Source organism: Etheostoma cragini, chromosome 9 (genome assembly GCF_013103735.1).
Source record: "Etheostoma cragini isolate CJK2018 chromosome 9, CSU_Ecrag_1.0, whole genome shotgun sequence".
In the NCBI taxonomy this organism is placed as follows: domain Eukaryota; kingdom Metazoa; phylum Chordata; class Actinopteri; order Perciformes; family Percidae; genus Etheostoma; species Etheostoma cragini.
In genome coordinates this window covers 19,024,897-19,049,673 of record NC_048415.1, presented here as the reverse complement: position 1 = coordinate 19,049,673, position 24,777 = coordinate 19,024,897, and the positions used below count along the sequence as shown (strand labels likewise).

Below are 24,777 nucleotides of genomic sequence, written 5' to 3'. Positions count from 1 at the left end.
CAAAACTCTCAGAGACTACTGCTGTGGAGAAGGAGATGTGAGGAGCATGGGGAGCACTCACAGGAAGAAGTTAGATAAAAGAGCCGAAGCCCTTCAGGAGTCCTCGCCAAGCTTTCCAGAGGCTGAGGCTGCTATTCTTAACTTCTTAAGAGCTCGCAAAAAAGACTCCCCATCTATATACTGAAATACTGCACATGGTACGCCATACAGTATTTCTACTTCCTCTTTTCCCCCTGCTATGCCTTGGTACACTCACACACACGTCAATTGTTTTAAGGCGCATAGGTCCTCGTATTTCATCAGCCAAGCCTTAGTACGCACAGAGGGGATCAGCTCTGTTCTTCAGGTCTCAGAAGCTCCCCGAGGGTGGGAGAGATGGGTGAGTTAGAGAACACTGGCGTCTGGGGATCTCTCTCTCTCTCTCTCTCTCTCTCTCTCTCTTTCTCTCTCTCTCGTCTGACTTGCAGTAGGGACAGCAGAGGGAGTTAGGAAAGGAGGAAGGACAACTGTGGCGTCAAGGTTACAGAGCCTTCTCTCTGTCTGAAAGAGGAGACAGCATCAAGCTAAATATTAACTACTTTGGCGTATGTCTGTCTCTTTCTCCCTGTTGGGGTTCATGATACGGGGCAACACATTTACCATCAACAAAATTAAGACCTTGTGCTTTAACTAGCTGCCATGTAAACCTCAACTTAGGCCCCTTTCCAAACCGCAGCGATTAGGATGGAACTAGATGAGACCACGACTGTAAATTTGCCAACAAATTTTCTTTCCCGCACAAAGCGCCTCAGAACATTACAGCCACCAGGGAAAAAGATGATCGTCATCTACTCCAACATGACGCCACAACAAGGAATCTCCATTCAGCCTTCGCCTCATTGATGTTTCAGTGGACCTCAATTACTGAGTGATTGCATCCCGCTGTTCCACCAGTCAAAACACTGCCTTTCTTCAGGAAATATTTTCACAGCACCATAATTGCTTCCATCTGTAGCTACACTGTGGCAACACTAGCTCTGTCATTACGGCTGAGTGAGTTCACAGGAAAACGGGTGGCGAATGTGTTCGTGCAAGTGTGAACGTTTCTGTGTGTGTGTTGGTGAGCGCCTGGATGCCTGCACTTGTTGGAAAGCCAACTCTGCTTTTATCAACATGGAGGAAAAAGAGATTTGAGAAGAAAAGTATTGAATTGGAAGAAGGAAACGTGATGAAGCAGGATGTGTCTCCTGTGCCAACAGCATCACACAGACACAGACACAGACACAAAGACACACACACACACACACACACACACAAACCTCCTACTCCAATTTGATGGCTGGTTTAACAGAGTTGACTTTAGCTGATGAGCTGTCTCTGCAAACACAATTTGACTGGTTCCCCCAAAAGGCCTGCAAACAGCAAAATAAAACCGAGGGAGTGTTTAGCTCATGGCTGCTGGGAGATTCAGGCGCAGTTGCAGGGTCACAACAAAATTATTTGGATGTAACAATGTCTTTCCTTTAGAGTAAAGAGACCCTCATGGCAAATAAAATGAGAAAAGTTGGAGGTTTGACAGACCCATGCAGCCCACGTTTGTGCTGTAAATGATCTGCCTGTCAGCAAGGGTCAAGACCTGGAAAAACTGAAAGCCAGCCAATTGACACATCGCGATAACCGGCCGTAAGTGGATCTGACATCCTATACCGTCTGTCGACGCCTGAACCAAATCGACTCATTACGCTGTTTACAGAAAGGGTTTATATTACTTGTCACATGCACTTTCACACATCCTCACATCCTCACGCACACACACACACACACACACACACACACACACACACCCCACTAGAGAATTTCAGAGTTAGTTAGGTGATTTCTGTCAGCAGGGTGTGTTCTGCTCAAACATCATTAAAACTGAACCCAGCATAAATCCAGCTGCAGTGTGTCATGCTAGCTGAGTTGTCCACTGTGAAGAGCTCTCGAAATTAGAGGGCACGCAACAGCTCGCACACAGGCACACATGGCTCAATTTTCCTGCAGGCAGAATTGCTAGCTCAAAGTTTGGGCACAAGTGGGTTTGACCAACTCATTTTCTTTGCGATTCCAGAGACCAGAGGCGCAAGCGCAGTCCTGGCACACGGCCGAGTAGGAAGGGAAAAAGAGGCTGAAGCAGATATAAATGCTTTCTTAGTAGGAGGAACAGAGTAAAGCACATGGTGTGAGGAGAAGCTTTACTAAGGTCTCACAGTTTCCTAATGTTCATCAGAAGGGGCAGAATCACAAATCACATTATGCATCTATCTACAGTATCTATCTATAAGTATTGTCTGTGTAGCCAAAGACTGATTTTGCTCATGCCCCTTTTGTAGAACTTCATTGCTGTTCAAAAACTATTAATAACGCAACAAAGGTTTGTAGTGTTTTACTAAGAACGTGGAAAATGTTTTTTTACCAAACAGTATGAACGTGGACTATTTGTGTTTATTAGTATGGTGTTCAGAACATTTTAAGGTGCCCTGCCACAGAAAAACGTTTTTACTTGCATTTTTGGAAATATGTTAGGTCCATATGCGTTTGTGTTATGTGGGGAATGTGAAGATGAACTGTTACCTCCTCTGTCAGCTCTAGCCACTGAAAAGAAATAAGCGGAGAGATCAGGCCAATTACAAAAGCTGGTCAGTGTGATGTCACGTTGTCTGAGATCCTTATTATTCATGAGCTCGCCCAGTTGCGCTGGGCAAAGGACACTTATAGCCTGGCTCGCATTGGCTAGCTGTTAGCCAGTCAGAATCAAGCAGCTTAGCTCGTTGAATATTAATGAGAACTGGCACAAATCTTCCTGCAGGCTTTCTATAGCCTACCATGCTAGAATGGTTTGAAACAAGGTAACTAAGGCACTTCCTTACACTAAAAATGTTACAAAGTCCATGGTAGAACTTCCAACATTACCACAAAGTAATGAAATATGTATGACAGGACACTGTTAAGATGTTTGTGTATGTATTTTCTGAGCAGTGGTGGGTCAAAAGCTCCAAACTACAGACTACAGATGGAACAAACCTATTATTCCAGCTGCTGTATGATGGCTACATGTGTTCAATTAGGGGAAGCAGGAAATCCTAAAAGCCTAAAAGCATTGAAACATTGCTTTGAGAACTGTCTTTTGATGTGTGTTTGAAAAATGTTGAAGTTAAAGAGGTGAAACTCGAAACGTTTTGGGGGGTTCTGTGAAAAAGCCTTGAACATTGCTCTTTCTGCATGAGTTTGCAATAAAAATGGGATCTTAGCAGGTGGAAATGCACGCTTTACGCCAGAACAGCTGCGTCACTCCCACCGCGCCCCCCCGTTTGTTGCAAATGTGTTTGTTTGGGCTAACAAAATGACCGAACAACAACGGAGTCAGCTTTCTTTGCGGCCGAAAGAAAGCAGAGGCCATAGGTTAATGGACCTACAGGCACACACTTATACACACACACACACATAATTGGACACAGTTATTTCTCTGACCTCATCTCTTTCATCAAAGTGTCCCTCCCACAAAACATTGTCTGCATTAGACGCGCTTCCAAACTCTGCTTTGATCATAGCGGGTTCCAAAGAACAGTCTCCGCATACTAATATTTGGTGTGTGTGTGTGTGTGTGTGTGTGTGTGTGGAGGAGGAGGGGGGTTATCTTTGTCTTCTAATAAATGCAAAGAGAGCCATGCATAACCACAAGGCAATACCCTTAGCTCCACTCCACTTCCTCACATAGTTTTCTACAATTTAACTGATCTCACACTGTGGTCTTTTGACTTTGCAGAAAAATGTATTTTTTTTAAGCAATGGTGTCATCATCGACTTTGTAAGGACACATGACGAAGAGAAAAATGATACAAAAATAAATAGATACTAGTGGGAAGTGAGGAGAAGGGCAGCAGCTCTTTGATATACGAGGAGAGAAGATGAAGAGTACGAGGCAGCCGGTTCACGTCACCTCAACAGAGTTACAGCCTGGCCACAAGCCCACTGAGGAGGCCCGTGACAGCGCTGTGACACAGGAGACGCCCGTGGCACTCTCAGTCCATTTGTCATACCGGCCCGGCCTAGCACCCATTAAAACAGCCTCTCCTCTCACTACCCCGCACCATTCGCAAAGCTTTCATCCACCCTTACCCTTGTCTTCTCTCACTTGTGATTATCCCACCACCTCGCCTTTCTTTCTTCCTCTAACCTTACTTCTTATTTCCTCTTTTCCGTTTCTTTTCTTACTTACCCTCATGACTCTGCACTTCTGATCCCCTGAACCGTTTCACCATTCCATCCTCAAAGTTGGCCATCGTCCTATGATCTCTCAATCTCTTTTTCACTCTGCTCTCTGGTCCTTGATCTGATTTACCTGGTCTCCCCTCCCCATCCTCACTCTTCTCAACCCCATTCCTTTCCCCTCGCAGAATTACCCTTGATATCTATTCGACTGCCATCAGCCAGAGGAGAGATGGAAATCGATTCTCCTCCAGCAGCCGCTTCTTTCTGGCTAAGGAGAAAGGGGAGGCAGTTAGTCGGGCTCTAAGTAAGGCCGTCCATCCATCTCCCTTTGAGGTCTGATGACAAGGCTGCTCTGAAGTCAGTGTAGCGCTGACTGGGCCTGGAGAGGGAGACGAAACATGGGGGAGAGGGGGGGCAATGGAGCAGCAGAGGAGCAGATACTATGGCACAATAAGTTCTTTTTCAGACAAGCCTCAAAGCCAGAACGAGCACAATTTCCTTTTCAAAAATATGTATATAATCAGCCTAAACTCAACCTTAAAGAGCCAGTTCACCCACACTGCTGACATCTTCTTCCTCACTTACTTGGCTGGTTGTTCAGAAGAGGCTCAGACTTGTAACTTATTACATATCTACATTCCAGTCGAAGGCAAATTGTCAACTTACCTGAAATAATTTCTTTGGAAATTGTTTCACAGGAACTACTTTATGCTCAAGAAATGTTCCCCCAAAACCAGTGCAAATACAAGAAAAAAAATGTTGTGGCAAGATACAGTACCACTAGCAGTATTGAGAAAATGTGTTATTCTCTCAATCTTATTGGCTTGTGATTCTACAAAAGGATTCCTTTTGCAACCCCCCATCACACATTGACTACCTCATGCCTAACCACAACCTTGATTAGAATGCATGGTTAAAAATAGCAGATTTTAAGAATTACTGACTGTTAAAGATGTGACAAAGTGTGAACTTTGATAGTGGCTGGAGTCCAAAAAGTGAACATTTAGTTTGAGAGGCAGGTGCAAAAAGGAACTCTTTATTTGAGGAATGAAGTAGGCAAAGGGAGGGTGAAAATGAGATTGCTGAATTTCCCCAAAGAGAGGCCAGACCATATCTCACCTCCCATCTGCTGAGTCAAGATCCAGACAGGTGAAATGAGTCCAATATAGAAATATGAAATATTCAGCAACTAAAAGCCTTCTGTCTATTTCACCAATTCAGGTCCCTGTAGAGTTTGTGTTGGTGTGTGTGAGCGTCTGTGTGTTTGTAAGTACACAGATGTATAGACAGTCTGTGTCCTGTATGAAGAATGAGGCACGTGGGGAAGCACGGAGATTGATGCTGACAGACACATATAGAGAGGCAGTTTTCAAAGTCTTTACGGTGTCAGTGACAGTTTGCCATAACAAGCTCAGGCTGCACCTCTCTCTGTCTTCCTCTAACTGAATATTGAGTTTGCAGATGGCTAGAAGAATCTTTGTCTTACAGGAAGACAAAGAAATATGGAATCAGTGTTAACTAGGAACAGGAAACACTGAGGAAAGCATCCATATCAGAGACAATGAAAGTGTCAAAAAAAAAGAAAAAAGAGATATGAGTTCATCACATCCGAGACAAAGTGCTGTCTAAGTGTTGGTGGCAGCCGTCAGATAGATGATGCCTCACATTCCCGCCTTGCCAACCCAGCAGCTCTCTCGCTCATCAAGCGACAACAGAGCTCTGCTCTGTCAACTGAGTTCAGCTCTGGAATATTTCATGACTGGATCAGATGCAGTGAACCAGCATCAGAACTCAGAAATTCCTCAAAGGCAGGGCCAGAGAGCAGGAGCAGTGCATCTCTATCTGACACCGGCCCAAGAGGAGCAGCCATCAGGGTACTGTACACTTTCATCTCTGTGCAAGTGTTTGTTTTTTTATGTTAATATTTGTGGCCAGTTCAAGGGCCAGTTCAGACCAGGAAACAGCAATTCGGCAATTTGCCGCAGGGTTGAGTGGCGGTGGGAGTGACACTGAAATGGCCCATTTGTGTGAAGTCCTGTTGTGTTCATTAACCCCCCCACCCCCCACCGTAGCACAAGTAGACCTAATATTTCCCAATTACTGTTTTCTGTCACATCGTTTCTAGATCTTGACATTTACGATCTACTTGAAGGCAGCTTCATTTATTTATACCGTTTTTTTTGTGACTTTAGATTAGGGACAAGCCATCCAGAATAAGTGCCACAACGCTCAGTTTCCTATTCCACCTGAAACAAGGTTCCAGGTGCCTGCAGCAAGGCATACAAATGCAGGAAATCACAGAGAGTACGTTAGGTGACTAGGTACTCTCATTGGCTAAGGACTAAAAGTCAGGAAAGCTCTGGCACTGGGGGTTTGATGTGACCAAAGTCCCCCAACTTTATAGACACATAACATTAATCACTGTAGCACCCCTTTAAGGGAAGTGTACATCTTAAAGCCCATTTAAAAAAAGGGCTGTTAAGATCTACAGTGTGCAGTGAGTGGAAAGTTGTTCTACACCACAGTATCATCAGAGTCATTACTCTCTCTGACCTAGAGACCTTGCACCAGAGGTCAAGATATAACAAGTACAAGAAGAGGGTCCAATTCTTGAGCTTGTAAAACACTCCATTAGCACTGAGCAAGAGCAATTATGTTCATCTCTCACCCGCTGGTGTTCTACAGAAGTGGAGTAATGATCATAAAAGTTGTATTTTTAATCACAAGCTTCCTGCCCAACACGGTGTATTTGCTGGAGTGTACTGTAGTGCCCTTATGGAGAGGAAATATCTCAGATATTTCTCCTTGTTTATGTTATTGCAGAGATGAAAAGCAGGATGCTTGCACAAAATGAACAGTTTGAAATATAATAACCCCTTTTGGAAGATCATGGGTATTTCGTTGAGGAGCTTGAATAAGGACCCCCCCTCATGTTCTATAAGGGGCTACACATGCTCAATGAAGACACATCTTAACTTCACCATGCATAGAGTGAGCATCAGCCATGAGTTATTCCCTCCCCTGTGGGTTTGGCAGTCAAAGGACCTGAAGTGAGAGAGCAGCATCAAACAGGGCGCCTATCTGAAACAGGATTAGAGTTGTTCGTGGGTTCCGATTATGCAATATTTATCTGTTCTTTTCTCAGGGAGCATGGCACATGAACGCAGCGAACTTTCAGGAGCAAAGGATTAATTTGCACGCATTGGAATTAGCTCTCAGATCAAAGAGAAGGGGCATCATGGGAGTATCCAAAACCTCTGCATATGTATTTAGATAGATTTTGCTTTGCTGTGTACCACTTCTTTTCATAATACTTCGAACTGATATGGAGGGAGGCAAAAAAAAGGAAAACATCAAGGGGAATTCAAGCTATAGTGGGATGTAACTAACCACATGTATATGCAACAAAAGCTAACAGACCAAAGCAAAGATAGTATACAAGTTAGGACAGAGTAAACAGTGAGGAGAACAAAGTACACAGGGATTTTCTTGCCAGCTCGGAGACCAAAAGAGTCTAGCCGACTGTCTTCGTGTTGGATTTTGGATACTCAAGGGAGAAGTGAGAAACTACAGAGCACTGAGGAGGATTGGGACTTGTCTGTTTATTTGTGGATTTCCTCTGGTTAAACTGAAGCTACCAGGCTCTTCCTCTCCTTTTACTGTATTTTTGTTTACCCTGCAGATACACAAGTTATGTAAGGATCTGGGCGAAGACAAGACAAGCTATTAGCTTTAACACGCACACACACACACACACACACACACACACACTCTTCTTACCGTCACAGTCACCCAAGTGGGCCACGTTTCCTTGTTCAACATCTTGCTCAAACGGCAGTCTGCAGAGGAAAAGAGACACCGTCATTAATCAGAGGACACAAAGGCACAGCAGCTCGGCCACTGACAGACAGCACAGATCCACTCTGATAGAGGAAAACTATCTCATTGTTACAGCAGAGAACAAGTCACATGGGAGCGTATATCTCTACAAGCTCCTTAAACACTTGGATTGTAGAAATCTTTGTTTTTTTTTGTGACAAAAGTGAGAGAGCGCAAAAAAAAACAATCAAACAGTAAAATAGCTCAAAATGCCCTCAAGTGGTCTAATATCCTTCAATAATCACCATTTTAATTTAAAGATAATCACTTGTGCCTGCAGGGTCATTATTAAACTAATTAATGCACTGAATTACAAATGTTTCTAGGTCAGCATACTTGTCTTCAAGTTAAATATCTGTGGCATAAATATACACTCTCTGTCTTCATGTATTAGGGAGTGACAGTAGGAAAAACTGTTTTAGTTATTTATATGGATGTTGTTATCAAAAGGTTGTAATGTCAGTTTTATCATTTATCATTAACATGTTTATACCATTATTATAGGTAACTTGTCATGAAAGTAAATGATCAACAAAACCTCTAACTTTACTCATATTCCGGGGAAATTACCACATATTTTGCTTGTGCTTTAGAACTCATTTCCCATTCGGGCAACAGGGGAGCATGGAATACTTAAAGGACAAAAACATATGATGAGGTGAGGAAGCAGAGAGGAAATGAGAACTGCACAGAGATCAGGTGTTCACAAAAAAAAAACATGTGACGGGACATAGCTGTAACTAAGTGATATAACACAACGGATTACATTCATTGTTCCATAATGTAACATGTTTCCAATTAATTTACCAAAACCTGACCCACACAAGGTTTTCAATCTAATTTCAATGTTGGAAAACTGTACACACACACACACTCACACACACACACACACACACTAATGTACTTATACTAATACAACATTTGTATAGTTTGCTTTCTTGCCCATAGTAAGACAAGAAGATCAACAACATTCATTTCTGTACAGTAAACACTGTATGCAGCAAGAGCTAGAAAATGTTTACCTTACCTTAGCATAAAGCCAGCTAGCCTGACTCTGTCCAAACAAGCAGCACCTTTTAAAAGGTCACTAATTAAAGATAAGAAATCCCTTTTTGGGGATTTGGGGTGTTATTTTGTGTCTCTGGTGCTTCCACACGCATACAAACTTGGAAAAAACACTATCCATGCTGTTTTGAGTGAGATACAGGTTTCTGAACCACCTCTGCCTTCAGCAGTCTCCGGGTGAGCTGTTCAAAATCTGCATGGCTTTCTACGTAACTAGCCGAGACTAGGTGGCTAACCGTAGCATGCTAGCGCGCTAGCTCGTTCTCAATAGCAAAACAATGCTACAACACACACTAGTTCACCATGATCTACAAAAGAAGTACTCACATGTCCCTGTTCTGCGGTTATTCCACAAGTGCACCCTCGTTTAGAAGAAGTCTCCCAGCTAATCCTTTCTGGTATTGACCAAATCTGGAGAAAGAGTTATCTAGCTGATGTGATCTTACCTAGCTACAGCGCATGTGCGACTCCCAACAAAGATAGTAAAGAAGTGATATGTCTCACTCTGTAGCTAAAACAGATACCTAAACACACAGGGTGAAAACAGGATCCCCGGCAATTTGCAATACACCTAAATTATGGTGTTTTTTGAAAATGAAACTATGTAAACCTACTCTGATGCAACCTCAAAATGCAATTATGAACCTGAAAATTAGCATAGTACGGGCACTTTAAGAGGTTGTACCTCGCTTGTCTCATCCACACAAAAATACAAATCTGTTGACTTTAATGCATGATCTATAAGTTGATGTTACCAGTGCGCATATATACTAGGTGAGTGAAAGTCTATGTAATAATTTAACGAACATTTATGGGAGCTTATTGAAAGTTACAAGCCTTCAGGGTATGACATATTTTTCATTGCATCTACATAGGTTTATCAACAGCCCTCATGCATACAAAGCCCCAAATGGAGTATACCTACCAGACTGAGCTGGGCATAAGTGGAAGGCCTCAAGCTGCCTCAAGCAGTGTAATTTAGATTGGAAGAGTTACCTCTGCAATAAAATAGATATATATATATATATATATATATATATATATATATATATATATATATATATATATATATATATATATATAACTAGCTTTGCTTGATCATTTATGGTAAGGAGTCAGTCAAAACCACTGATGACACTTTGGATTAAAAAGGAAAATCTTTATTTAGAATTAAAAAAAGCTCTGGATGGTTCCACAAATAGTGATGTTACACTGAATCACTATTTGGCCTACAAACAACCTTAGAAGAACCACAGCACAAAAAAAGCCCACTGGGACAAATGACAGAGTAGTCAGCATTCTGGAATTAGCTAAAGGCTCAGGCAGCAGTGCAGCCAACATCCCTGCTTTTAATACCTAGAAATCACTGTGACAAATGAGTCCAAGTGCACTGTAAACCACCTTAATAAATAATAATGTTTTTTGTTCAGTTGGCAGACTCTCACACTCTGTGGGTTATTCACCTTGTATACATTAGCTTTGGGGAGCTATGTTTTTTTGTTTTGACAGTGTTTTTTTCACCAGAACATTTTCCCAGGTACATTGGATCTATATATAAACACCATTACGAGTATTTATGTTGAATGTTTGAGTGTTAACTGCAGTGAGTCCCAAATAGGAGTATGTGTACCCCTGAGGTTACTTTTGCGGTTGCGTGTGAAAATGTTGATATCATTACTGATAAAAATTGAAATTATGGTTTTATTACATCTTGCAATTAAGAGAGAATGAATACTTAAGTGAGCAGAGAAGTTGAAACACTTAGCTAAAAGTAATAGATAAACAATTGATTTGGCACAATATTCTTACCGGCAGACGCAAACAAAGGTGAGAAATTATTTGTATCACCTTGTTAAGCTAGACAATAACATCAGTCTGGGACAGTCAGGAACAATCAACATCATCAACAACTATTTTCATAAAGAACACAAAACTTCCTTTCCTTGAAACTGCCCAAATTACAATCTAATGTTATATACCATCAACTGATGAGCTCTCCTCTGGTGTCATCTCAAACAGAGAGGTTGCATTTACTCCACAAAGAGGAAATCCAAAGTAACGTAATGCAAAATCGATTGCCGTGCTAACCGCCCTTGGTAAATCGAATCCAAGACCAACACAGAGGCCTTTAATAGTATAAGCAGGCAGCCCGAGGTGGTCTAAAGGCGCATGTTGTCTGTTCTGCTGGCACTACACCTGTGTTTGAAGGCCTAATTCAATAAGCAAACCGACTAAATAGAGATTTGATTTCACTGGAGGGAGGGGGGGGGCAGCCATGACGGGAGGTGAGCTGTCAAGACAAACCTCCACATATCAGTAGCATGACACACACACACACACACACACACACACACACACACACACACACACACACACACACACCCACACCCACAAACACACTCACACTCTCTCTCTCTCTCTCTCTCTCATACACACACATTTACACAGACAACACACTGAGTACAACATAGACAGTTTTTCACAACACAGACACAACAACTCTGCTCTAACTCACACACCTACACAGTAAATAGCTGCCACTTGATAACAACATAAGTGAAAGAACATAGTATTGTTTAACAGTGGCAGCAGACATCTTGAATCAATAATGTACAAAGAGCAGACAGGCGACTTAGAGGGCACAGATGTTCCTCAAGTAGTGGCAGATAGAACCAAGGACTTCCAGACCAGAAAAATAATATATGGTACATATCTATGAGTGGTCGGATAGGTGTGCTGTCAGAAAAATAACCTGGAAAAGAATGATAAAAGTAGAAATAAATCAAATCAAAACTAAACAAAAGAAATATACCTTTGGATTGAGGAGAGGGGTAACAAAGAAAGGTGGTAAAAAAGACCAACTCAAAGAAAGACCCGACAGAGCGTGTATGTTGAAAAAGGCCAGGTACTGTAGTAATGACGGTGTGGGCATTGCAGTGATGTATATATACGAATGGAAAGGTGTCATACCTGGTCCCAGGTCTGAGGAAAGAGCAGGTGCTTCCTCTGGTCCAGCCACAGTAAGGATCCCTGGAGGCGATACAGTTCCTGCAGAGACACACAAAAAAAAATCACTTAATTGTGAACCTCTTTTTCACTTTACATTTCCTGTACAGTATGTAGCTTAAATGTGATTTGTTTTATCTTGAATACAATGCAAAGGGGCACTTCAACAATTTCACACATGAAGTAAGGGCTGCGACTTTATACATTTTCATATAATTAATTTAGTGATTATGTTTTGATTATGTGATTAGTCATTTAGTTTGCACTGAGGTCATACTCAGAACCAAAAGTCAGGATGTCTGAGCCTATCAACTACAAGTCATGAGTTTCAAAAGGATTGGGTTGAGAGGTCTCCTCCTTCAAATTCCTGGAAACCCACATTGTGGAAGATCTCTCTTGGTCTGCCCACATAACAGCGTTGTAAAAAAGGCCTAGCAGAGACTACATTTACCAAATGTGCTGCGGAGGAACCACTATGAGAAGAAGCTTTTGGTGGCCTTCTACCACTCTACCATTGATAAAACACTGACACACTATATCTGCTCAGTGGCAGACAGGAAAGCTCTACACCACACTCCATGGAGGGCATCGCCAGCTCTCGGTGTCTCAGCAGGCAAATTTAAGACCCTTCTCACCCTGGACAGCACTTGTTCAACATTATGCCCTATGCCAGGTTGGTACAGGTGCATAAAGAGCCCAGCAAACATAAAAAAAAACGTCTTCTTCCCCTTGGAGGGGCAGTGAGAACTCTAAATTACTGTAAATAACCAAAGATTACAAAAATGAAAAATCTTTTAATGTAAAATTCACTTTGTTACTTATTCTTATCACTGGCCACCTTTCATGTGCAATACCTATTTATTTACTTAATTGTTATGCCCTGAATGTATATGTCTTGTTGCTTTTTTATTTTTTTACTTTTACACTTTTTCACTCACTGAATGATTCCATGGACTGACAATGAAGGCTATCTAACTATCTTATAATCAGAAAGCTATTCATTTCCAATTTTTTCCAACTTCTTAAGACTTCATTTCATCACAGTGAATTTGTTGTGATCTACTTCAATATTGGCCAGGCTGTATGTAATGATGTAGTTGAGAGCAGAAACTTTTATTTCAAACTTTTTATTTTATGCAGATTTTATTTTAAATGCTTTCTTGTTATTTAATTAGAGGTATGACTCACAGCTAGGCCTTAGCCTTGGTCATAAAGTAGTTCTCAGAATGAAGCGAGAAAATGAAATAACTTACAAGAGAATGGGAATGCAGATAAAAGTTTGGTAAAAGCTAATAAGACTCAAGATTGTTTTCCTAAAACTAGGTCTAGGAAATTGAAACATTTTGGGATTTGAGAGCTATTTGTCCAACGGCAACCTTTTATATGCAGGAAATCACCAAGTCTTTATCACAATAAAGGTTCCATAATTTCCATGTGGCTTGCAGTTTGTCTCCAGGGTTTGATTTTCAGACTACATGGTTCATAAATTATATTTATTTCAACTCCATCTCTTAAACATCAGATGTTAGTACGCCCTTGGCTGCAACAACACTGAGAGTTTTTGAAATCAAATGCTCTCTGTTCACAACTACATTGATAATGTCATTCTAAAAAAAAAAAAAAAAAAAACATAAAGCCAGAGAAATTCAACTCTCTGTAAGAACCTTTTTACAACACACCAGTGTCATGAACAGAAATTACTGTACACATAAAAAGGGAATCAACATAAAAAACTGTGAAATACCGTATGAAAAAAGAAAATGGATGGTAGGGATGTCAGATAGCCTAAAAGGTATTATTTGTTGTTGACTCATAATGTGCAAAACTTCTGATATGGTCCTTTAACAACGTATTGGGGGCTTGCTGCACAACATGACTTTGCACGTGGGGTTAAATGAGGTTAAAAGGGTAAATCTGCAACTGTATGAAGTGGAAAGCAGACTGTAAAATGTTGAATTATTAAAGATTTGTTTCAAAAAAAGAGACAGGCGTGTAGAATGAAAGCTGCGTAGAAAGGAAGCACTCACAAACACTCTTTGAAGGTTAAAAAGCAGACCTGCATCTGCCGAAGCGTGACTAAGAAATCTTGAACATACTCGCATACACAACATTAACTCTCAGTCTCTCGTCTAAACACATAAACGACACGTTAAACCCATCCTCAGAAAGCATGTGAGCGTTTCTTAATGTGCTCTGGATTACACGCTTGTATGACTCACCTGGTTCAGTGAACAAACTGCACGCCTGATGTGCTGGTGTGTGCTCCGCTTTCTGTTAGTGTGTCAGTGGAGCCTAACGGGCCGCAGCCACGGGCATCGAGACTGAGTAAATGCGCTAGCAAGGGAGTCTGTATTGTGGTGCTTGTGTATCTTGCAGGTGTCTATGCAGAGGAAAAGTAATTATTTAAATGTATGCATTTGTATGTTCATTAAGTAGGATTAGTGGATTTGCAGTACTGATGCACCTTCAGTTTTAAGCACATTCATAATGACAAACTGCCAGAACAAACTTCACTGATAATCTTATAACTGCTGAAAAAGTGATGAAATACTGTTAAATCTGTCTACATATATTAGCTGCTAAATAATAATTATAATCATAATAATAATTCACACATTTACTTCTGTACTACACTGTAACTGATGATGTACTAATATTAAAATGGTTTTGCTATGTGCTTATACTATTCTCGTAAGCTTCATTACTGTATATTGTTATCATTTGTTATTGGGATCATGTGTTTGGTCGTGCATCTGAATGATCGGTGCATGCATGTCTGTCCACAGCTAATCTCGCATACTACAAGACGCATTAGCTTCATATTTTTTGTGCTCATGTATGACTGTATGCTTAAGAATATCTCGTAGTTGTGGCGATTGACAATTTTTTTTAAATCTTTTTATTGACAGGTCTGTTTTACACTGCCACTGACTTCTGACTCCTCACTCCTCTTAACCGGCCGTTTGGTTTCCACAAATCGTCTATGCTAAAAACAAGCCTTACCCGGTCTGTTGCAGGCAACATTTTGCCCCTTGTCGGGGCTCAAAAACTGACAGTATGGTATCATTTTGAACTGGAGACTCTGCAGATTTATTCTATACCAGATGTTTCACTAAATTTAGGCATGATTAGAAATCAATGAATCAGTTTTTCACCATCTTGACTGTAAAACTGCTTTGGCAGTTGGGATGTACAAGCAGGGAGCGAATAAAAAAAAAAGCTTTTTTCAGGGGCGGGGAGGCTGTGGCATGAAGTGTTGCGGGGCAGCGCATCCTTGAGCATTTGAAATTGGCATTTTACATCGCTGGTTTTCAGATCTGCATGCCAAGATTATACAATTGTGGTTTGCATTTATTCAATCAAAGAAACATTACAGCAGTGGTCGTTTATTAAACATTCAATTATGTTAGCCAGCTGCTGAAATGCCTTTATCAGTTAACTCATCACTTATGGTAATGACACACTGAGCAACTTTTTGGTTAACATGAATGCCATGTGCACACACCTGGGGGAGATCGGCACTCTTCTGCACTGCACTTTTCTAGTTATCCATTAAAGTGATGGTACATCTATGGTAAAGTTAAAATTACAGGCAAAAGGTAATAACACATTATATTTTATGGTGAAGTATTACACTAACAGCTTTTACTAGATTTTCTTCCAATTTACTGGCGCATTTATTGCATTTTGCCTGCATTTCAGTAATATGCAGCATTTAACAGATTAGCATTTAGCTAAGGGGACAATGATAGTTGTTATTACGTTGTATTATTGTTTGGTTATTATTGCAAAAAAATTCAGGTCAGCTACAGAGCAGCAACCCTGGAGCTGGCGGAGGTTCACAGTGTTAGACTCAAGGACACTTGTGAAAGCCAGCTGGTTCTTGAACGGTCACCTCAGTTCTTATTATGCTGCCCACTGGCCTTTTATGTTCCAGCGTTTGGTGCAGACTTACTTCATGCACCGGGAGTAGAGCTGGCATCGTGCCACTGGTACTCTGACCACACAGGAGGGGAAGGCCAGGAGCAGAGTGTGGCTGGCCCGGTCTAGAGTCAGAGACAACAGCTGCCTGGCCTGCAGAGAGTCTTCCGAACACCTGCAACACACACAAAGCACAAACATGCATAAGGTATTTTCAGTTACACAACCAAGACCACATTAAACCTCTGACCTCACTGAGCATTGCAGCAGGAAAAAAACATTACACATGACCAAAAAATAAACTATAAATCTATAAATAAAAAAACCATTAAAACCATATTAAAAGTGAAAGAGATGGTAGAGGTAGCCGTGTAGCCAGATGTTACGGTGTCCATCCAAATATGCACTATGCTGATTGTATATAGGTTTGAGAGGTCGGCTGGCCAAAAAAAAACAACAGCCAGGAGCTGGAACGCTTCTAATTGGCACTTAGAGCTACGATAGCTGGCACCGACCTACCACCGTGCAGCGGATTTATACCTTTTTATGCACATGTGCACTCATGCATCAGTTGTATCTGGATGGACTATGGTAATAACATTGCAGCGGACCCATAGTCATTAAGAAGAATCTAACATTCTGCGAAGGCCAAGCTGTGAGTCATTCTTCACAGACAATACCACGGAAAGCAGGGAAAAAGAGGGGGAGCAGATGTTGGGGAAAGTGAAAAAATGATTAAACAGCTAACAAATGCAGGAAAATGGCAAAGAAACAACGACGGGAGAATCATGAAAAGAAAATACAAGGGGCAGAGCCAGGATCAGATGGAGGGGAGAAAATAGAAGAAGATACAGGCTCTATTAGAGTTGCGTCTCTCTTATTTCCTGGTCCATTATGGCACCCAGTCAATCACAGAGCAGGGATTTATTCCTTTGCTGACTTCCTAAAAGATGACTGTGTTAGTGACCCTGCTCCTGTGTACCCTGGGGTTTATTACAGGGCAAAAGGCATCTCTTTGTCTGTGTTTGTAAGGTGAGGTTAGAGTTGGCTTGGACTGGAGCATAAATGAAGTGATGTGGCTTTGCTCTGTCTCCTGATTAGCAGGGTGCCTGCCATTATAGCTGTGTGACTGTCACTGACCTACTGGTGGGCTCACCATGCACACCAAATTATCCCTCACACACTGGGTCCAGTCCACAGCAGCCCGTCCATCACACAGTCCTGTCATTTCACTTGCCATCAGTATACCTCATTTTGTCAAGCATGAAGCAGTACTAATAAGCTGAGACACAAATTAGTGCGGATCTCTTGGAGGGGTTTGGGAAGAAATAATGTTGATTACTAAATAAGAACAGTACAAGTAGATTGGACCCCACTGTAGGAAGAAAGTGTGTTTCCAGCCAGTTGGTTTGAGAAATAATTGTTTGGTTTCCTCTCATTGCAGGAGAAATAGTATATCAGGGAGCACAATTACCACGACAGAAATCTTGTGTTTAGAAACATGTTCTTTCTTTTTAAATGCCTCTAATTAGCCTCGGGGAAAGATTATCGCTAGCTAAATCTGCCTACATCTGTGTGAAAATCGTCTTCCCCCCAGCCTGCAGCCATCCACCATGTTGAACACTGCATCTCAAGAGGGAACAAAAGCAAAAATGAAGATTGAAAAAGGCATTGTACCCAGTGTTCATTACGTAGTGATGGACAGCCAATGAAACCTCAAAGCTGCCTGCCTCGTACACAATGCTAATTAGAAAGGGACAAGAAGCCCACTCCGATCTTTTGTTAAGATCCAGATATTAAATATGATTTAGCTTAAAAGATAAGAGGTCATTTTTCCTGACAGTGTGCAATTTTGGTCAAGATTAAGGATAATGTGATTTTATCATCATTTCATTACTTTCTTATATTTTCCCCATAATGCCGTTATACAGTATGTCCTCAACCTCATTAGAAGATGTTCAGATTTCCTGATAAGAAATATAAGCCTGTAATCATATTCTTTTCTGTTTTGCCCTATTTGTATTCTCTGCATGGGGGTTGCCTCGGCTCAGCTCCTGCACAATTATGTGTATCTCTCTCGAGGAATAGGTGAGGCTTTCTGCATAATTCAGGACACATTGTGTTTCGAGGACATGTCGTGCCTTTTTTTTCTACCTTACAACTCTTTTTCTAGGCATATCACACCGACAGCTCTCCTCTCTGTGTGTATATCAACCCCAGATGTCATTCATCCCTTTACTCACCTCTACTGCTGTGTATGTCTGGTGCTATTTTACACCAAACTCTCTTACTGTGCAGGTTTGTGCCGTAAAGGAATCATTTGGCATTTTGGGAAATACACTTTTTTTTTGTTGAGAGAGTTAGATGAGAAGCTTGACACCACTCAGATTGTACAGTAAATATACTGTCTGTGTGATCGACAGCAGGCAATAAGCTTAGCTTAGCATAAAGAACGGAAACGGGTTATAAATAATGGTAAAATAAAATCAGGTAAAGCTCACTAACCAAGACGTCATTTTACAAACTCACAAATCTATTTCCTTTCTGTAAGCATTAACGTCTTACTTATCAGGGTTGAATCCCTCCAGTTCCTCCAGGAAGATGTTGCTGTTGGTAACGGTGTTGTCCTGGTTGGGCATGATCAGGAACTTGAGGATGGTCCCTCTGCTTGACCCGAGAAACAGAACGGTTCGGTTTCTATAAGGCCCAGCTTCTGTGTCCACCACCATCTTATTCAGCTGGTACCTGGAAAGACAAAGCACTGCATTAATGCCACAGAGCTGTGTGACTTACTTGGGACTTTTCTTCCACAAAAGATAAAAGCATGATCAAGTAGCTCAGAGAGGCAAACATTTATGATTTGAGTGCATTACAACTGATTGGTTTAGGTGTAAAAGACAGACTCTTGTGAATTTAAATCATAATATGCCATATTCTCTTGAGTCACTGCAAAATGAAATGAATTTCACAGAGAAGAAACTGCTCATCAAATTTGCATAATAAACTAATTATGGCAGACGTTCAGTCATTAATAATATCAGTCAAGTAAATGGGCTTGTCTTGGAACAATAGCAGAGTGATGCTGAACTACACACAGTCCTGTGTGAATGAGCCAGTATACGAGAATAGACTGAAGCCATGTTGGGCTGTTTAACAAGCTGCTCGCCTGCTACCATGGGTTTCAACACCCAGCCAGCTTAACTCCAACAGAAGGAATCCACAGACAGACAGAGCATGTGTAAATTTGCTTACATAAATCTGTGTATGTCTGCAACCCTGTCTGCTACACTGTAAAACATCAAACAGGGGTTTAGTGGGATCAGCTCCCATTTGATCTTGAATATGAATGTATACGTTTGGTTAATTTCAAGTCAACTTATTTATTATTTTCAGATAATTTCATAACAAGTACAGTGACTTGAAATGATGAGTTGATAAACTGAGTACTGCTCTGTGTTCACTAAACTTATACTATTAAGTTTCTAAAACAGAATTAGCAGATTTTACAGCATGCATTGTTTGGCAGTTAGAACTCAGCTTCTTTTTTGTATAGAACGTTTGGTTGAATACTACTAATTTGTTTTTCCAAATGTACTGTATGTCTTGATAGCAATTTAATTGCTGCTTGCATTATGTTCAGTGGTAAAAACACATTACAAGCGCAGGAAATGTAAAGTTGTAAAACTGAATAAAAGTCATATGGTGGTGGTCAGGGTGGAGGGTTGGCAAAAAAACAAAGCATCACAGTTAGGATAGGAGTATGGTTTCTGTTAAAAGTTAATAATGTAAATACACCCTGTCTCACGCTTCAAGTCAATTTGGACTTTTCCAATAATTAATCAAGACTGCATTCTTTCCTGAACATTAAGCAATCAAAAAATAACCAAGAAACGTTTATTATACTTTAGTTGAATATTGTAATGTGTAAAAAAAGAAAAAAAGATGATAGATCTAGCTTGGCAAATACATTTCATATCAACATTTTGCAACTTGCAAGATATGTTAAAAATGTCTCATTACATAATCAGCAGGAGACAGGGTTTGGTGTCTGACTGCTTATCTGAGCTCAGTCTCACCTGACCATGGTTCTGACTATCCAGGGTCTTTGGCCGAGTGATGGGACGGCTTCATCCATCAGAGGATGGGTTTTGACAAAGTTGAGCATCTCATCGGGGAACACATTTGAGGAATTAAACTTGGAACCTTGAATGGCACAGCCACCGGGTCTGGGGAGAACAAGTTACAGCACATGTTTAGCAGACAGTACAGAGGCTCTTTTATGACTATTTTAGGCCTCAGCATAGATACAGTTATGTAATGAAGCAGTCTAGACTGTCTGATTGTCTCACATGCAGACATATAGCACTTTTTCAAAAGATGACTCATTTTATATAGTCAAAAGAATCTCTTCTTTGAAACATTTTTGTCAAGAGATGGGATAGTTGACTTTTCTTCGGCAAAGAACAATTTGTGTCCCCCTGAAGAATGAAATTCCTACATCCCCGTGACTTTCACTACACTGAACTTTATATATGCTGTAATATCATGTACAGCATCTTCCTGTATTCTCCTTTACATGTGTGTAAAATCAACTTGTTTCACCTTATTATTGGAATCCAACCTGCAACCGGCAAAACACGCCTTTGTAGAACAGTATTATGACGGAATTGAATACAGGTGGTTCATAACACAGTTTTCTTCACGATAACCGCATGAACACAGGTGCATAAATTGATTACAGCCATCTGCACCTTGGCTTCGGGATGACTTCATCTGGAACAGGCGTCCAAATAGACTCGGGTGATTTCTGCTCCTTGAACCTCCCTTCAAACACCCCAGCCAGCTGCTCCATGTCGAAGGCACACACCGCCGAACCTGGAATACTATGGAGACAGAGGTAGATTGAGACAGAGAAAGTCAATTGATGAAATACTTTGAGCTGACATAAAATGACTGTCAGTCCTGCTTCAAGTGGGCTTTACTTTACGACAGGGGTGCAGAAAGAATAAATGTTGGAACAAAAAAGACAAGGCAGATAATACTGAAAAATAGGCAAGAAGAAAGGAAAGAATTTCAAATGTGGAAAGTCATTTGTTGGTGTGAGAAAGCAACAGGCTTCCAGAGAAGATTACAAATTGGATTTGGGCTGTTCATATTTTGACATTCAAAAACTTGAACACAACGGAAATTGTAACTGAGACGGAAAGAAAGACTGGATAAGACAGAAGATGTGAACTCTGTGGGCGAAGAATAGATATACACCGTGTCCAACGGCTAGATTAGACACCTGAAAAGGTCTTGGCTGGAATTTGTGGAATATGAAACTAAATAGGATATGAGTCACTGAATACTTTGGCTTTTCTAAAGGGGGTGGGGGTCTGCTTTACTACTTACCCTGCAACAGGGAACAGAACATCTGCTTAAAACGTGTCCATAGCCCACACACATACACACAACCAACAAAAAGATTCACAAGTTACACTATATCTTCACTATCTCTTTTTGTGTTTTTTTGGCTAGAGGAAGCACTACAGAGACAGAGAAATAAAGAACAGTGTCAGGCTGAGATAAGGAATGAGTTTTAAAAAAACATCCCATGCTTCATGCTCTGAGACTTAACTCTCTGCTCTGAATGTGTCCTAGTCAATGACTAATGGTGTGCGTGGTGTGAGACCTAGTGACTAAATGTTAATACCTTAGCGATACCAATGCATTGAAAAAACCTGAGAGACTGAGTCACCTGCAACCTGCTGCTTTAACAATCCCACACATACCCCATCTGTTTCCAGCCTTCTTTCTCTCTTTTATTTCTTAAAACATAAACGTCCAACTGGTGATTTGAGGGCCTGCCCTGGTAATTCTGAGCGGTGTTTCTGTTAAGTGCCCCTTTGAAAGCCATAGAAGGGTTTGTTTGGTAAGGCAGCGCCCGAAGGCTGGATTTCTCTTGCAGCAGGGAGCTGTGCTCTCCTGATGTGCCATTTGATTGGGTCATGCCGTCTCCCTCAGTACTTATCATTCATAGGCAGGGATGTGACTCAACCCCGGCCAGCGTGGGGGAGCTGCAGGGATGTGGACGATACAGTGTGTCTCTTAGCACTGGCGGCACCAAATGTTATGTGTGAAATGTTGGCCAGCTCTGCTCTGGTGCATGCTTGGCTTCCTTTCTTTGCCTTATCCCACCACTCCCTGCTTTTACTCCGTGAGTCCATGTGTGTTGTGTTCTTGTGCACAAATACTTTTAAATCATTCTCACAGTCCCCTTGCACACTTTACTTTGTTTACTTTCAAATTTTGCCTGTCCCTCTCTCTTTCTCTCTCAGTCCACCAGCATTTGTCCGTCCTTCACTCTTTCCTCAACTTGGGTTGAGTGACAGGCTGTCCAGACAAGATGCATAGGGTGTCCGTTTGGGAGGACTGCTGCGGAGTCTACTTCCTCACTGTTTAACAAGATCTCTGACAGCTTGGAATAACACGGTCCACACAGACACGTGAAGCCTTGTGTGGGAAGACAAGAAGAGGAGAAGGTAGGAGTCAGGGGACGTTTCAATGTCAATCCTTTAATTAGGTGTTTAACTTTGATGAATTGTAGATACTTTAAATGTTGTACACTCATACAAAAAACATACTAAAATAAAGACCTTGTGAAATATGATATCACTTAACCCCTTGGGCACTGTGTCATTTTTGTTCAATGTTTTTCAAAAAATCCAAGGTAAAGAAATCACATTCTCTGAAAGTACAAACTTTTTTTTTACACTAAGTATATGTTTTTCAATCATTTTTGAGTTTGTTAACTTCATTGACTGACTTGACTTGATTTCCAGCTCACTTAGTATGAATCCAGAGGGGTTTCAGATAAACTATGTTACCTTTTTTTCCCGGCCAAATCAGATTTGGGTGCAATGATGGAATAAACGTAGCACACTAAACTAATGACTGTTTATTCAGTAGAACAAGGCTCCACTGGGATTTTAAAGGAATCGTTTGACATTTTGGAAAATAGGCTCATTTGTTTTCTTGCCAAGCGTTGAAAGATTGTTACCAGGTATTTCTGACCAATCATATGGTAGTCCTTTAGAACAGACTAAAGTACAGTTTTGTACACAATACAGTACAGATCTAAACTGTGATCAACGTCATGAAAGGTTTCGTATTAAACCATTTCAACTTGGGCCTTAATTATGAGACTCTTTTCTCTGCACCTCCTGAACTTCTACCCTTCATCTTAATTTCTTATATTATTCAGTCATCCGTTTTCTTTCATTTATTCTACCACAAACCTCCCAACTGTTCTCATTTTTCATTTCATTTCCTTGACCTTTCCACATCAGGTCCCAGTGGATATTCTTTCTCTCCCTATCATGACTATTCAGGCTCATGTGCACTATAGTGAACACCACTGTAACAACTCTGTATTTTCCTTGTGACATGGCTCTACTGTCAACTACATATGGTGTTCCTTTCCCGTACCAATTTCTCAACCCTGAGCAAGATACCTTACTATGCATTACCCTGCCTTTTCTAGCTGTGCAGGCCTGAGGGGACTAGCTTGCATATCTGTGCCTTCTCCCTTGTGTCACAGTAAACCTGTTTTCCTCCTGGTCCTTGTCCTCCTCATATCCCCTCTGCTGCCGTGTTTTCCCAGAGGGACATCCTGCTGTCTGACCCCTTCACATGGGATTCTTTACAACCAAAACCAAACATGGCCTCCCACTTTCAGGATGCACCAGATTTACTTTACTTTGCATGGGAGGTTTTCCTTGCATTCCTGCGTGGCTCCATTAAGCCTAATGAGCCCACGCCAGTCTGCTCTAGCAGCAATAGACATTTTCAGCTGCCAAAACAATAACATTAGAAATAATGAGAATTGTTTGTTTTTCACTACCAGTCCGGTACAGCATGATGACAGCAAGCCTTCCATTTGACATCTTGCTGCGGTTCTGTTGACATATACACATTTATTCAAGCTGCTAAATAAAGCAAAACGTACTTTCTTTCCTATTCTTCTCCCCAATGGTTTCATCTTTTTATTCTCCTTTTTTTTTTTTGTTGTTGCTCCCTACACCTCATTGACCTCTTGAGCTTTAGGAGTGTGAGTGCAGGAGATGCTCAGTAGGAAATCAGAGCTCTTCTTTCATCCTTCTTTGAGAGGAAGGGCCTGGGGCTTCAGAGGTGGATGCACAAAAGAATCGACAACTGGAGGCGATTTTATACTCTGAAAGTAGAATCTGAAGGATCTAAAAAAAAATGCAACTTCATAACATTTGAGAAGCTTATTTGTGGCTGAAGAATTATCTTTGGAGTATGCGGACACAGGAGAAGATGACTATGACTTCAGAGAGACTCCGGGAGGGCCCAGTTAAACCTTGACTTCATCCAGTTATTCCCAAACTACAGTCCCATATACGCTGCCCAGGGCCAAATGGCAGGAAAGAATAGCTATGTCCTTACTCTTGCTTCATCCTGTTTTCACTACACGCTGCCAGTGAAAGCAATTTGTCTGGCGAGCACTTAGCTAGTCCGACGCAGTGGGCCACACTGGGCCATTGGGAGTTTTGCAGCTCAGCTAACACATTCTCTCATTCTCTTTGTGTTCATTTTTCTCCATCAAGTCTCTCTCTCTCTCTCTCTCCCTCTCTCTCTCTCTCTCTCTCTCTCTCTCTCTCTCTCTCTCTC

General features: G+C 41.3%; 1 protein-coding gene and 1 long non-coding RNA gene across 2 annotated transcripts in view; one reads left to right on the top strand and one right to left on the bottom strand.

Moving 5' to 3' along the window:
* Window positions 1-24,777, top strand: part of LOC117950360 — a 340,112-nt gene that overhangs the window by 222,064 nt on the left and 93,271 nt on the right. The gene's annotated exons all lie outside the window — the stretch shown is intronic.
* Window positions 1-24,777, bottom strand: part of sema6bb (sema domain, transmembrane domain (TM), and cytoplasmic domain, (semaphorin) 6Bb) — a 127,557-nt gene that overhangs the window by 17,637 nt on the left and 85,143 nt on the right. The window contains exons 11-16 of the mRNA XM_034881299.1: window positions 20,853-20,984; window positions 20,178-20,327; window positions 18,667-18,846; window positions 16,136-16,276; window positions 12,145-12,222; window positions 8,011-8,069 (exon numbers count right to left, since the gene is read on the bottom strand). Of these exons, the coding sequence (XP_034737190.1) occupies window positions 8,011-8,069; window positions 12,145-12,222; window positions 16,136-16,276; window positions 18,667-18,846; window positions 20,178-20,327; window positions 20,853-20,984 (740 nt within the window). The remainder of the gene's footprint in view (window positions 1-8,010; window positions 8,070-12,144; window positions 12,223-16,135; window positions 16,277-18,666; window positions 18,847-20,177; window positions 20,328-20,852; window positions 20,985-24,777) is intronic.